This window comes from Budorcas taxicolor, chromosome 4 (genome assembly GCF_023091745.1).
Source record: "Budorcas taxicolor isolate Tak-1 chromosome 4, Takin1.1, whole genome shotgun sequence".
Classification (NCBI taxonomy): Eukaryota; Metazoa; Chordata; class Mammalia; order Artiodactyla; family Bovidae; genus Budorcas; species Budorcas taxicolor.
Window position 1 is genome coordinate 116169284 of NC_068913.1, and position 14956 is coordinate 116184239.

General features: G+C 44.9%; 1 protein-coding gene across 1 annotated transcript in view; it reads left to right on the top strand.

Annotated features, from left to right (window-relative positions):
• The window catches only part of GALNTL5 (polypeptide N-acetylgalactosaminyltransferase like 5), a 51253-nt gene extending 38273 nt beyond the window's left edge, over positions 1 to 12980 (top strand). The window contains exons 7-8 of the mRNA XM_052639086.1: positions 9366 to 9515; positions 12825 to 12980. Of these exons, the coding sequence (XP_052495046.1) occupies positions 9366 to 9515; positions 12825 to 12980 (306 nt within the window). The remainder of the gene's footprint in view (positions 1 to 9365; positions 9516 to 12824) is intronic.
• The last annotated feature ends 1976 nt before the right edge of the window (positions 12981 to 14956 follow it).

The window sequence follows — 14956 nt, forward strand, 5'->3', positions numbered from 1 at the left end:
TCCACCACAGGCGAATTCTTTACCTGCTGAGCCACTGGGGGAAAGCCCTTAAGATAGTGATAGGAGCTGATACATAAGTGACGGCCATGTTGCTCTTACTTTAATTTTGTCAACCACCCTTTATATTCTCTGAGATCACCTGCAGAGATTATACTTTGAATTGTGTTTCTCTCAGCATGTACTTAGATGTTATCAGATCTGCTTTTTGTGTTTTTCCAATTTTTTTTTTCTGCTTTAGATTTTTATCTCCCTCTTCTTTTTTGGCTGGCTACTTTCTATATTTTTTTTAAATTCAAGCCCAGACATCTTTTCTAATGCTTCGGATACCTTATTTTGACTATAGGGATATTTAGAGCAATGTATTCTGGTTCCAAATAGGAAAAGGAGTACGTCAAGGCTGTATATTGTCACCCTGCTTATTTAACTTATATGCAGAGTACATCATGAGAAACGCTGGGCTGGAAGAAGCACAAGCTGGAATCAAGATTGCTGGGAGAAATATCAATAACCTCAGATATGCAGATGACACCACCCTTATGGCAGAAAGTGAAGAGGAACTAAAGAGCCTCTTGAAAGTGAAAGAGGAGAGTGAAAAAGTTGGCTTAAAGCTCAACATTCAGAAAACGAAGATCATGGCATCTGGTCCCATCACTTCATGGGAAATAGATGGGGAAGCAGTGGAAACAGTGTCAGACTTTATTTTGGGGGGCTCCAAAATCACTTCAGATGGTGACTGCAGCCATGAAATTAAGACACTTACTCCTTGGAAGAAAAGTTATGACCAACCTAGATAGCATATTCAAAAGCAGAGACATTACTTCGCCAACAAAGGTCCGTCTAGTCAAGGCTCTGGTTTTTCTTGTGGTCATGTATGGATGTGAGAGTTGAACTGTGAAGAAAGCTGAGTGCCAAAGAATTGATGCTTTTGAACTGTGGTGTTGGAGAAGACTCTTGAGAGTCCCTTGGACTGCAAGGAGATCCAACCAGTCCATCCTGAAGGAGATCAGTCCTGGGTGTTCTTTGGAAGGAATGATGCTAAAGCTGAAGCTCCAGTACTTTGGCCACCTCATGCAAAGAGTTGACTCATTGGAAAAGACTCTGATGCTGGGAGGGACTGGGGGCAGGAGGAGAAGGGAATGACAGAGGATGAGATGGCTGGATGGCATCACCGACTCGATGGACGTGAGTCTGAGTGAACTCCGGGAGTTGGTGACGGACAGGGAGGCCTGGCATGCTGCGATTCATGGGGTCGCAAAGAGTCGGACACGACTGAGTGACTGAACTGAACTGATTCTTCCTCTAAGCCCCTATTTAGCAGTATCTTATAAGTTTATTTTCATTGCTTTTGTTCCTACTCATTTGTTCCACTCTCATCCAGGCATTATTTTTGTGACCCTCAATGCCTTTGGTACTTTTTATTGCTTTGTTGATTATTACTCATTTTATTACCGAGGGCTTTGAGAATGAAGCATATGAAAAATCTCCCCTTTTCAGGACCTAGTAACTTAATAAGCACAGCCTTGTGTCTCAGAACTGAATCGATTTTGTGAATGATGCATCTTTGAAAACTGAGTATATCCCTTGCCTTGGTTTTACCTTCCCTCCAGACAGCAAATAACGGTAAACTTATTACTCAAGTTCACTCATAATTTTTGCTTCAATATTGTCAGCAACTTCATTCCTAATGGCGCTTTCATCTGTTTCAAGGATGCTTGGGTCTCACTTTTCATAAACAAACATGTAGATTAATAAATAGCTAGGCACTCTCTTGACACTGGTGGCCCCCTCTGCCCAAGTAACCTGATTTTTCCTAAGGAAGGATTAGCTACAGCTGCATCCACTTCATTTCTCACTCATTGCAGTGAATCACTGTCCGGAGGCCCTCAGCATCATCCCTCTGGCGCCATTTCTGGCGCTGTTACCAGTTCCCTATTGGTGTCCCCAGTGGACGGCTTCTGGTCTTCCCTGTGCCTGAGGTTACTGTAGTATTGATGCATATGTGTGTGTACAGTCGTGTCTGACCCTTTGTGACTCCATGGACCGTCGCCCACCAGCCTCCGCTTGTCCATGGAATTTTTCAGGCAAGTATACTGGAGTGAGTTACCATTTTCCTCCTCCAGGAGGTCTTCCTGACCCAGCGATTGAACCTGCATTTCTTGTGTCTCCTGCACTGGCGTGTGTGCTAAGTCAACTTCAGTTGTGTCCGACTCTTTGTGACCCCATGGACTGTAGCCTGCCAGGCTCTTCTTGTCCATGGGATTCTCCAGGCAAGAATACTGGAGTGGGGTGCCATGGCCTCCTCCAAAGGATCCTCCAACCCAGGGATCAAACCTGCGTCTCTTATGTCTCCGGCATTGGCAGGCAGGCTCTTTGCCACCAGCGCCACCTGGGAAGCCCCTGCAATGGCAGACAGATTACCTATAGTGACCAGTCTTTCCCAGAAGTGTTCTTGGAGTTTTAGAGCAAAATCCAACAAAAAGGCATTGAGCTGTGTTCAACACAAAATCCCCTTGTGTTGCTCAGCTGTGCTCAATCTCCTTTGCAGGAATTTATTCTTCTGTGTATCTCTCAAACATGGTTGTTCCCAAGACACTTCTTGATGACACTCGCTCCTCACCCCACGTGCTCTTCAGGGCTCAGGGCTGGTATGGAGCCATTTTTCGCACCTGTGAAGCCGCGCCTGTTGTTAACCTAGCGCAATGTTTCCTTGTCTGCTAGGAAAGAGCTCTCCGCTGAGCCAGCCAAATGCCCTGAGCCAGCCACCTGCAGCCACCACGCCAGCCTTCTCCGCCTCTCAGCCTTCCCCCCCATGACCCAGAAACAAAAGGGACCCAAAGGGGTCAAAAGGCGAGCCAGGGCCCCCAGGATCTGCAGCAGTCTCTTCTCCTTGGCCAGTGTTTGTGCCATCCCCTGGTTGATCCTTTTCCTAGTGAGCCTGCATCGGCTTCCGTGGCTGTAACTGACACCCGTGTGGTGCTAAAACCCACATCCCATTTTAGCTTCGGACTAAACGAAAGACAGTCGTCTCAGTTTTGGACTCTCTTGAGAGCTCAAGTGAAGTTCGAGGTTCAACACACCCATCATCTAAGGAGTAGCTCTTGCATCAGGCTGTGCCACGTGCTGGGTATCCAGAAGACGCAATCCCCTTTCATTCATTCACTCACTCACTCACTCAACAATATTTACTGAGAAACTGTTATGTGCCAAGCACTGTACTGGGTGCTAAAGTACAGCAGCCCTTAATGTGGAAGTGGTTTTGAACGGTATAAAGCTTCCATTCTCTTTGGGGTAGAGTGAGATGATTAGTTATTTAGTTGTATTTCTGATCACTGCGATGAAGGAGAAATACAGAGTACTGTGAGGTCATATAGAAGGGGAACCTGGCCTTGTCTTGGGGGAGGGAAGTGTCTTCAGTTGCTTCCCTGCAGAAGTGGCATGTAAGGTGAGATGTGAAGATACAAATGTATTTGGTTTTCCAGTTGTTATCATGTGTGACATGTACCACTCTGAAATATTACAGATATTAGCTCACTTCATCCTGACAATAAATCTGGGAGGTAGGTACCCGCATCGTCTCCTGTTTAGAGTGGAGAAACCGAGGCACAGAGAGGTAGTATAACTTGGCAGATTCACAGAACTCACAAACAGTGTGCTCCAAACCTGTCCCTTCCTGGCTTGTATGATCTATTCAGCTTCAGGTCTTAAGGCCCCCCCGCCGACCCCCCATCTCTGGTTTACCCAGTTTCTAAGTCACTTCTCACTAATGAATGAATGTGAAGTCACTCAGTTGTGTCCGACTCTTTGCCACCCCATGGACTGTAGCCTACCAGGTGCCTCTGTCCATGGGATTTTCCAGGCAAGAGTACTGGGGTGGATTGCCATTTCCTTCGCCAGGGGATCTTCCCAACCCAGGGATCGAACACGGGTCTCCCGCATTGCAGACAGATGCTTTACCAGCCTTATTGAGCCCAGGCTTCTCAATAAGGCTGGCCATATATTGGATGCCTCTGATGCCCTGAACTTGCTTTAGTCGCCCCAAGCTCGGTGTTACCATTGCTCGTGGGAAGTGATGATTCGCTGGTGCCCTCAGAGCTACAGCTTCAATTCCAACCTCGGAATAAGTCTCAGATCAGGCTCCGAGTCGGCACCTCTGGTTCCCTGAGAGAGCAGGCAGCCTGCGCCCTGCACTCTGGGGCAGGCTGGCTCCCCTGCCCCAGGGCTCCATCCCATTGTACCCCAAAGGGTCAGGACACTGCTTGGGCCCAAGGCCCTGCTCTACACCTGGAGAACCACCTGCCTCACCTCCAGACTGGGCCCTTAGACCCGGACACCAGCTCAGATTCAGCCCACGGTTGCTGCAGCCCGCGGAGGTTGTAGTTTGAGAGCAAACCACAAGCGTTGGGTTTGTGCTAGAGAAGGGCTGAAGCAGGTTCTCCAGGGTCTACACTATGAGGATCAGGCAACCTGCTCAGCACCCAGCCCCCTGCTCAGATCAGTTACTGCTCAGAATTGCCACCCTGTAGGGGTTTCCCCGTGTCCCTCTCTGCTCGCTCCACCTGCTCCATAACCTTATCCAGGTCATGTTTGCATGACTAATAGATGCAAGTGATACCAATTCTTGCCCCTTCCCGGTTCCTTCTCCTGAGTCATAAGCTTCTGTGACCAGTTGCCTACACGTTACCATCATAAGAATGTCCCATAGGTATGCTGACCAGCTAGGTGGGTGCTGAGAGAAAGGGGTGTCAAGGACAGCCCAGTTACCAGTCAGCTAATGCCATGATGATGCTTGTTATAGACCAGCTCAAAACCAGGCAATTCAGAACAAGAAGCATCTACTTTCTTCTTTCAGATGTCTGTGGGTCGGCCAGCATGGCTCTGCCTGGGCATTTACACTGGCAGGGCTGGTCTCTGAGTCTGCTCAGCTTTGCTGGTCATTCTACTAGCAACCCTGGGCATGTTCTTATGTTGACAGTAGGAAGGCGAAAGTCAGGGCAACTCACACAGCCTATCTAAAGTCTCCAGAGGCACTGTGTCTGCTCACGTTCCATGGGCCAAAGCATGCCAAACGGACAAGCCCAAGGTCAGTGTGTCAGAGCAATGTACTCTGCTCCTTGGTGAGGGGTGGAGAGTGAGACAGTGTTTGCAGAACAGTATTTTCATCAATCACACCAAGTTTCTGGAATGAGCACAGCTAAGGGGATAAGAGGTCCCATTTACTTCCTTAGTGTATCAGTTAGTTTTTGCTGTGTAACAAACTGTCCCAAAAATACAGTGGCTTGAAACAATAATCAACTGTTACTCCTCAAAAGTTGTGTTGCTAAAGTGGTTCTTTCAGTCACAGCCAGGAGGGTTGATTTTACTGGTACTGCTTACACATCTGTGTTCATCTGGAGGGTCAGCTGGTGCTGGCTAGCATGGGATGGCCTCACCTACATGTCTGGACATTGGCCAGTGTCCAGTGTTGGGGCAGTGGAGATGACCAGACTGTTTGTCTCTCGTGGTTAGGCAGGCTAGTGAGGTTCATTCACTGTGAAGTGGTCACCAGGTTCCCAAGGGCAGCAGATCCCAAAGTGCTGCACACACTTTTCAAGCATCACCTTTGTTAATGTCCTGTTGGGCAAAGCAAGTCACAAGGCCAAGACCAGTTTCAAGAGATGGAAAAATAAAACTCATTTCCTGATGAATGGAGTACAGAGTTACACAGCAGTTAGATGTGCAGGTAGGAATGAAAAGCATGTGTGGCCATGCTTGTGATCTACCACACTTCACTACAGCAGAGACACTCTCATTTTACAAAACACAAACCCTACGCACTTTACAAGCGTCAGATTGTCTGATGTTCGTAACAATCCCATGAGGCAGGTACTTTTTTCTTTTTTTTTTTTTTACTTATTTGGCTGTGTTGGATCTTAGTTGCTGCACGCAGGGCCTTTGCTGCTTTCCATGGGATCTCTCTTTTCAGTGCACGATCTTTCTAGGGGCCTAGGCTCTCTAGTTTTGCCACACAAGCTCTCTAGCTGTGGCAGGCGGGCTCTGAAGTGCGCAGGCTCAGTAGTAAGACCGGTACTGTTGTTATCCTCGCTTTACAGATGAGGAAACTGAGACACAAATGGATTGAGTAACTTCGGTAACGTGCCCCAGATCACACGGCTCATGGGGGATTTGAACCACATGGAGTGGCCTCAGAGTTTGGACTCTGAAGTATTAAACTATACTAACTCTTTTTTTATGGTCTTTTTTTTATTATTAATCTATCTGTTTGGCTGCACCAGGTCTTAATTGCAGCACGTGGGATCTTTAGTTGTGGCTTGTGAACTCTGAGTTGTGGCATGTGGGGTCTAGTTCCTGGACCAGGGACCGAACTCAGACGCCCTGCTTTGGGAGCGTGGAGTCTTAGCCTCTGGACCACCAGAGAAGTCCCACTATACTCACTCTTGATGGGACATTCTCCCTCCTCACCATCCTCTTCCTCCTCCAATAATAATGGTAATACTGGGAGCTGGAGAGACTACTTCCAGCAGTATATCTGAGAAAGAAAGCTGACTGTCTCCTACATGGACAATGAGCAGCAGAAAAGGCATGTCCAGATGGATCGTGTCCCTTTGAGGATGAATCAAGAGGAAGGGAGCAACTGCATGGGTCCCGTGAAAATGGGGCTAAATTGCGATTGCATCCTCAATTTGATTTTTTGAGAAAGTCTTTTAATATACGTTTTACTTTCACTCCCCCTTGATCACTTTGGTTACTTGACTTTTGGTTTCTATTCTATGCTCTTAGCCAGATTTCTTTTTTGATAAGAAACATTTCACACATAGAAGACTGCACCAACAATACTAAATACTTCTGTATTCATCCTAATGATTAAAAGGATATTACTGATTTTTCCAAATTTCCTTAAGATCTCTTGAAAAAGAGATTAAAACATTGCAGGTGACTGGTATCAGGTTGCTTTTGCTGCATAGCAAAGCACCCCCAAGCAGTAGCTTAAATGATCAACTATTTAGTTCTCAACTGCAGGTGAGAAAGAGATTCAGAGAGGGTATGTCTGGTCATCAGCATGTAGCAAAGATGAAAAAGAACCTAAATTTTTGGACTTCTGGTCTAAGGGATTTTCTACTGTGTCATTCATTTTATTCTATTATTTTTTTAAAATTAATTTTATTTGTTTGGTTGCATTGAGTCTCAGCTGTGGCATGTAGGATCCTCCCTGTGGTGAGCAGACTCAGTAGTTTTGGTGTGGGGGTGTGGGCTTAATGGCCCCACAGCATGTGGGATCTTAATTCCCTGACCAGGGATTGAACACATGTTCTCCCCACTGCAAGCTGGATTTTCAACCACTAGACCATCAGGGAAATCCCTTGTGATTCACCTAAGAGTCTCATGTTCTACCAACTGAGCGAGCCAGGTGAAGATACTGTGGCATGCATTCTGGAGAAGGAAGTCAATGTGTATTTTTGTAGACATTTTATGGGGATCAGTTCAGTTCAGTCGCTCAGTCGTGTCCGACTCTTTGCGACCCCATGAACCACAGCACACCAGGCCTCCCTGTCCATCACCAACTCCCGGAGTTCACTCAAACTCACGTCCATCGAGTCAGTGATGCCATCCAGCCATCTCATCCTCTGTCATTCCCTTCTCCTCCTGCCCCCAATCCCTCCCAGCATCAGAGTCTTTTCCAATGAGTCATCTCTTCGCATGAGGTGGCCAAAGCATTGGAACTTCAGCTTCAACATCAGTCCTTCCAAAGAACACCCAGGACTGATCCCCTTTAGGAGGGACTGGTTGGATATTTCCGGTATTTCTAAAGAACCCTGGAAGTTTGTTGTACCAGCCATTAGGTCTTATGCCAGAAGTTCTGCTTTCCCCTTTTCTTTAACATGATCCTTTCTGACTGTCTGATATTTTCACCATAATACTTTTGAATATTGTTTTAATGAGTCTTATTTTAAATGATTAGGTGGATTTCCTAAGAAAACACCTATAAATCTGGGATGGATGACCTTGATTAATTAGAACAGTGGTTCTCACACTTTAAAATGCATCAGAATCACCTAAAGAACTGATTGAAGTGCGGAAATACTGGGCCCCCAGACCCAGCATTCCCGGGTCAGTAGGTCTGGGTAGGCCCAGGGATTTACATTTGTGAGTTCCCCACTGATGCGGATGCTGCTGATCTAGGAACCATGTACGAGTCACTGAATTAAATGGAAGAGTTGTGTAAGTATACTCTACCTGAGGTTTATATTACAAGCACATTCTTTGTGGTATTATCTATAATAATCAAAAAAATTAAAACTACCAACAATCCAATATTCTTGTATTATTCCAAATAATACAAGACTTTAAAAATAACTTTGCAAAACATTAAATTAAAAAAGCAGGTTATCTTACTGTTGTGTATCTATGTATATATGCATACACACTTGGATTATTAGGCGGTTCCCCTGGTGGCTCAGTGGTAAAGAATTCCCCTACCAGTGCAGAAGGCATGAGTTCAACCCCTGGGTCGGGAAGATCCCCTAGAGAAGGAAATGGCAACCACTCCAGTATTCTTGCCTTGTAAGTCCCATGAACACAGGAGCCTGGTGGGCTACAGTTTATGGAGTTGCAAAAGAGTGGGACACAACTTAGCAACCAAACAACAGTTTAGATTAGTATTGACTGATGAAGTCTTTAAAAGGTGACTTTTTTCCTGTTTGCTTTTCTACACTTGTTTTTCCTATGGTCATACTTTTTGTGTGTAGTAAAAAAAGTTATTAAAAATAAGCATTATAAAGTGCTTTAAGTACAAAAAAAGAGGGATAACTGAAGTCACCCATGATCAATGTTTCTTTTGTTACCTACTAACAGCCAACCCAATCCACTATTCTTGCCTGGAGAAATCCCATGGACAGAGGAGCCTGGCGGGCTGCAGTCCATGGGGTTGCAAAGAGTTGGACACGACTGAGCGACTGAACCCAACAGCCAGTAGTACTCAATAGTCTCAGGAAATGTTACTTTCAGCATATTGTTTGAGAATAGCCTAAGACAAAGTATCTTGTCAGTCTTCCTATGATCAGCATCAGAACTGGTCATGTACGGGCAAGGCAGGACCGCTTAGTATTCAGAGCCATGACTCTGGGGCCAGATTTGAGTTTGAAATTTGTGCTCTGCCACTATATTACTGGGCAAACTTCTTGACTAATGTAGGTATTAGTTTCTTCATCTGTAGAACGGGGATGATCACAGTATAAGGTTGCTGTGAGGGTTAAATGAAATAAGATACTTAATGATGGCTGCTGCTGTTTCTGTTTTAATTCAGCAGTTGCCTTTTAGCAAACAGACACTAATCATTACTGTGTTTTCTGTTTTCCTTACGTCTACAGATCTGGATGTGTGGAGGCCAGCTCTATGTAATCCCCTGCTCTCGAGTTGGACACATCAATAGGCAACACATGACAAACCACTCTGAAATTATGAAAGTCGTGGAATATAACAATCTCAGACTGGCACACATTTGGCTGGATGAATACAAGGTGAAGGACACATCCCTGGTTTGGGAAGATGAGTCAGGGAACAGAGAGGGACTAGCTCTGAAGAAGCCTTCTACTGCCTTCCAGATACCAAATTTTGTGCTTTTCCTTAAATTAGGGTCCAAGTGGTGTGAGTGGCAAAGAACCTGCCTGCCAAAGCAGGTTGACATAAGAGACAAGGGTTCCATCCCCGGGTGGGGAAGACCCCCTGGAGGAGGGCACGGCCACCCACTCCAGTATTCTTGCCTGGAGAATCCCATGGACAGAGGAGCCTGGGGGGCAACAGTCCATAGGATTGCAAAGAGTCAGGCACGACTGAAGCAACTCAGCACAGAAGTGCCCTTTCAGTTCCTCACCCACTCATTTTCACACTCTATGCTCGATTAGTTCCTTCTAACCCACTACAGTTCAGTTCAGTTCAGTTCAGCCGCTCAGTCGTGTCCGACTCTTTGCGACCCCATGAATCGCAGCACGCCACGCCTCCCTGTCCATCACCAGCTCCCGAAGTTCACTCAGACTCATGTGCATCGAGTCTGTGATGCCATCCAGCCATCTCATCCTCGGTCGTCCCCTTCTCCTCCTGCCCCCAGTCCCTCCCAGCATCAGAGTCTTTTCCGGTGAGTCAACTCTTCGCATGAGGTGGCCAAAGTACTGGAGTTTCAGCTTTAGTGTCATTCCTTCCAAAGAAATCCCAGGGTTGATCTCCTCCAGAATGGACTGGTTGGATCTCCTTGCAGTGCAAGGGACTCTCAAGAGTCTTCTCCAACACCACAGTTCAAAAGCATCAATTCTTCGGCGCTCAGCCTTCTTCACAGTCCAACTCTCACATCCATACATGACCACAGGAAAAACCATAGCCTTGACCAGACGGACCTTAGTCGGCAAAGTAATGTCTCTGCTTTTGAATATACTATCTAGGTTGGTCATAACTTTTCTTCCAAGGAGTAACCCACTCCACTTGCACCTTATTCATTGCTTTAATCTCTAGGGAAACTCAGGTTTCTCAGAAGTGAATCGGCCAACACACGAAGTCTTTTTTTTCTTCCCCAGGTCTATTTTCCACTCCCAAGACTGCCCCTCTGCAGCAGACACCTCTCTGTCCCCATTCCCGTGCATACGTCTTTAGATTCTCTTCCTCGACTCGCTACCAAGTCCCAGGCGATGCGGTTGAAGCACCACACATGAGGGTCTTTGCTACCTCTTTTCCTTCCCGGTCAAAGGTTTTTACATCAAAGCCAGGCCCCTTCATGCGTGCACTCCCCATGCTTTCAGCCTCTTGCCAGGACCTTTAGAATGTGCATATAGAGAGCATATAGATACAGCTTCGTTTTAATTTGAAAGTTCAAACTGATGTGGACAGTAGCCACAAGACCTCATTGCAGATACACGGGTAGAAATATGGAAGACTCTCTCTGTGATAGTATATACCCTGGTCTTCATCTAATATTTCTTTATTATTTTAAATTATAAAAGTAATAATACTTCACATTCTTTAATAAGCAGGGAAATATGAATTAAAACCTCAATGAGATATTTTTACATAGCTACCCGGAGGGGTGAAACATTTTTGAAGCCTGACAGGATCATGTGTGGGCAAGCATAGGCAGTCTCAGACGTTGTGGGTGGGAGTGTTAATTGTTACAAACGCCTTTTGGGCAACAGTTTGGCACTATTGAGTAAAATAATAAAAGATAATGAATATCCCGTGATCTAGCAAGTCCATCCTGTGTAGACACTACAGAATGGGTGCTTCTGTGCACCAGAACAGATGAACAGGAATGTTTATAAACAGCACTGACTGTGTTAGCCAAAACGGAATACAACGCTAATGCTTATCAGGAGGGGAATGAAATAGGGTAAATATGATATGTTTAATCGATATACTTCTGTGTAGCAATGAGAATTAACCAACTTTAGATGCACACACAGCAGTATAGCTAAGTCTTCAAGACGGTGAACAAAAGCCAAACACAACAGCATACATACTGTATTGTCCCGTTTCTATAAAGTTGAAACCACAATAGCAAACCATAGCATTTATGCACGAATAATTAGATGTCAGTGCTAGAAATACAAGCAAAGAAATGAACACATAATCAGGATAGCACTCCTGATTATGAGGAAGTCATAATCAGTCAAACTTAGAGGAAGAATTATGATCATGAAGGAAAAGGCAAGTGGCTTCTGAGGTACTGGTTTGTTCTATGTCTTGGCCTAGCCAAGTTTGTTCAGGTTGATCTTTTGATAATTCATTAAGGTGCACATTTATGTTTGATGTGCTTCTTTTGTATGCTTACTGTATTTCCTGATATTTGAAAATTATTTTTTAAAAGGTGAAGCATCTGCATTTTTTAAAGTCTTACAGTATTAAGAAGTATGAAGTGAAAAGCTTCTGAAGCCCATAGTTATAGCCCTCAGAAGTCGTCACTAACTTACTCTCTAGTTTCTGTTACGTGCACGTACACAGGAGTGTATATCCTTTTACATAACTAGATTTGAGCATCAGTATTTTGTTTTAGAATTTTCCATTTATGTATATAATTTAAAAACATACTTTCAAAGTCTTAAAGTCAGAACATATAAACATGTCATTCTTATAAACATCTCCTTTGAACAGATTTCCTAAAACTGATCCCATTAATAAACAGGCCCCATAGATAACATTCTGGTCATCTCAGCGTTTTGTTATTCCTTAACTCTGCTGAAATGAACATCCTTTTCCCATGTCTTTTTGCACATTTGTAGAGATATATCTTGACTAAATCTGAAAACATAGACTCATGGGCCATGAATTAAGTGCCTGCTTAAATCTTGATGAATGTCCAAACTGTCCTTCAGTGTCTACGCTGTCACCTACACTGTGGCGGAGGGAGAGACTGGCGCCAGGATGCCCTGCCCTAGAGTCAGGGTTCTCTTAGCCACTGCACCACCCTCTGTTTCTGAAACCACGGAAGTGTTGATGGGGGCTGGGGAGCGAGGGGTTTGGGGAGATCAGAAGAAAGGGGGAACGCTGCCATAGGTAGCTATGATTCTGGGCTTTTGAGAAGCAGGACCTAGACTTCCTCGTCCCTCTACCCTGCTTTCCTCACGGTGGTCACAGCGCATCCTGTGAACAGCTGGGGCTGAGTGAGTCCCAGGTCTCATGTGTGTGTCTGCCCGCCCCACACAGAGGAAAAGGTTTATTGTTGATTGTTTTATTTTAGTTCAAATGATGAAAATATATACTGCTCTGTTAGATGATAAAATTAGACACTGCTCTGTTAGATATGACTAAGATTTGTTTGGTTTCATGAAATGACTCTTTCCATTTAGGAAGAGTTTTTTCTACGAAGACCCGCTCTGAAGTCTGCTGCCTATGGAAACATTAGTGAGCGTGTTGAGTTAAGGAAACGATTGGGTTGCAAGTCATTTCAGTGGTATTTGGATACTATCTTCCCAGAATTGGAGGCATCTGAGACAATCTCATGAAAGGAACACCAGTCGTTTTCATTAATAAAGGGTTAAAAAGTCCCCTAGCCCTTCAACATAGAGAGGGGACAAGTTTGGACCATTATGAAATTATGTGAAATACAATAATAAATACAACCAGAATGGTTGACACCAGAATTGCCTTTTTTCCTTCCTTTAATGATGGCTCTGGGTACTTTGTTTCTCTTCTGCCCCTAAATTTATGGGGCGGCAAGACCTTGAACATTGGAAATGCATGTTGTCACACAATTTAGGCTATCAAAATTGATTGAGATACAGTGTATCATTTCCAATTATTTGCCAAGCCCCAGATGACAGTACTGGTAAAGAACCCACCTGCCAACGCAGGAGACTCAAGAGATGCAGGTTCAGTCCCTGGGTAGGGAAGATCGTAGGAAATGGCAACCCACTCCATTATTCTTGCCTGGAAAATTCCATGGACAGAAGAGCCTGGGGGCCTACAGTCCATGGGGCCACAAAGAGTCAGACATGACTGAACACAGCACATTTGCCAAGCCTGCTTCGCCCTGATAGGCCATAAGGATTGCTCCACTCTTGGTCAACTCAATTCCTACCACAGATAGGTGACCGGGGCCAGTGACCTCCCCAGAAAGACACTCTCAGAGAGCCTTGATTGGTCCAAACTAACTTTGGCTCAACTGTACTGAGCTCCTTTCTCGCTGCTGGTGCAGCTTCTGACCCTGATGCCTTGCTTGATTGATTTCCTGAGTGTTTAATGTCCAGCCACTTGCCTGGATGACCCAGCTCTCCAGCCCAGCCTCCCCATTTGTTCCTGTCAGCCCTTCAGTTAATCGGAGATGTTCCCTCTTCCTTGCTTCTGATTTTGCCTTTTTCCTGCCTCTTCCCTCCTTACAGCTCTGGCCTATAGCTCTCCTGATACTTCTTGGCCTGCACACCTTGTTGATAATCTGTTTGACGTGACTTGAGAACTGTTTAGCTGGGATTGGGGAAGAAGTAACGAGCTTCCATATCTATCCCGGGGGGACACACTCCCAGGTGTATTAAAGTACTTAGGTCAGGCTAGGGGAATGGCGGTAGCATTTACCACGGTGAAACAGCTAGAAAAGTGAAAATATATTTAATTCAAAAACAAAGAGAATGAGAAAGTGAGGGCAGGAACACACTGAAAGGAGTAGAAAGGAGGAGACTTAGAATCAGTAAACATAGCTTCTGCTGGAGAAAATATAGTTTTATATAACAGGAAACAACTCATCTATTTAAGCTCATTCTATCAGCAACTGAACGTCAGCTCAGGCCAGGTGTGTGTCTAGGTGCTGGGACATAGCGGACAATGGAGCAGGTAAACATCTGTCCCTTCATGGAGCTTGTGTTCTTTAAAATAATATATACAATGTAAAAAAAAAAAGAACCAGTTTATAATGTCTTTAAATCCATGGTGTTTGGCAAAATACTCTATAAAATCTATCGCTAGAAAGAGATGGGGAAAACCTGTGCCCATATGGTACAGGGCTTCCCAGGTGGTGCTAGTGGTAAGGAATCCACCTGCTGATGTCAAAGAAGAGCAAGAAGAGATAAGAAAGCCTTCTTCAGTGATCAATGCAAAGAAATAGAGGAAAAGAACAGAATGGGAAAGACTAGAGACCTCTTCAAGAAAATGAGAGATACCAAGGGAACACTTCATGCAAAGATGGGCTTGATAAAGGACAGAAATGGTATGGACCTAACAGAAGCAGAAGATATTAAGAAGAGCTGGCAAGAATACACGGAAGAACTGTACAAAAAAGATCTTCACGACCCAGATAATCACGATGATGTGATCACTAATCTAGAGCCAGACATCTTGGAATGTGAAGTCAAGTGGGCCTTAGAAAGCATCACTACCAACAAAGCTAGTGGAGGTGATGGAATTCCAGTTGAGCTATTTCAAATCCTGAAAGATGATGCTGTGAAGGTGCCGCACTCAATATGCCAGCAAATTTGGAAAACTCAGCAGT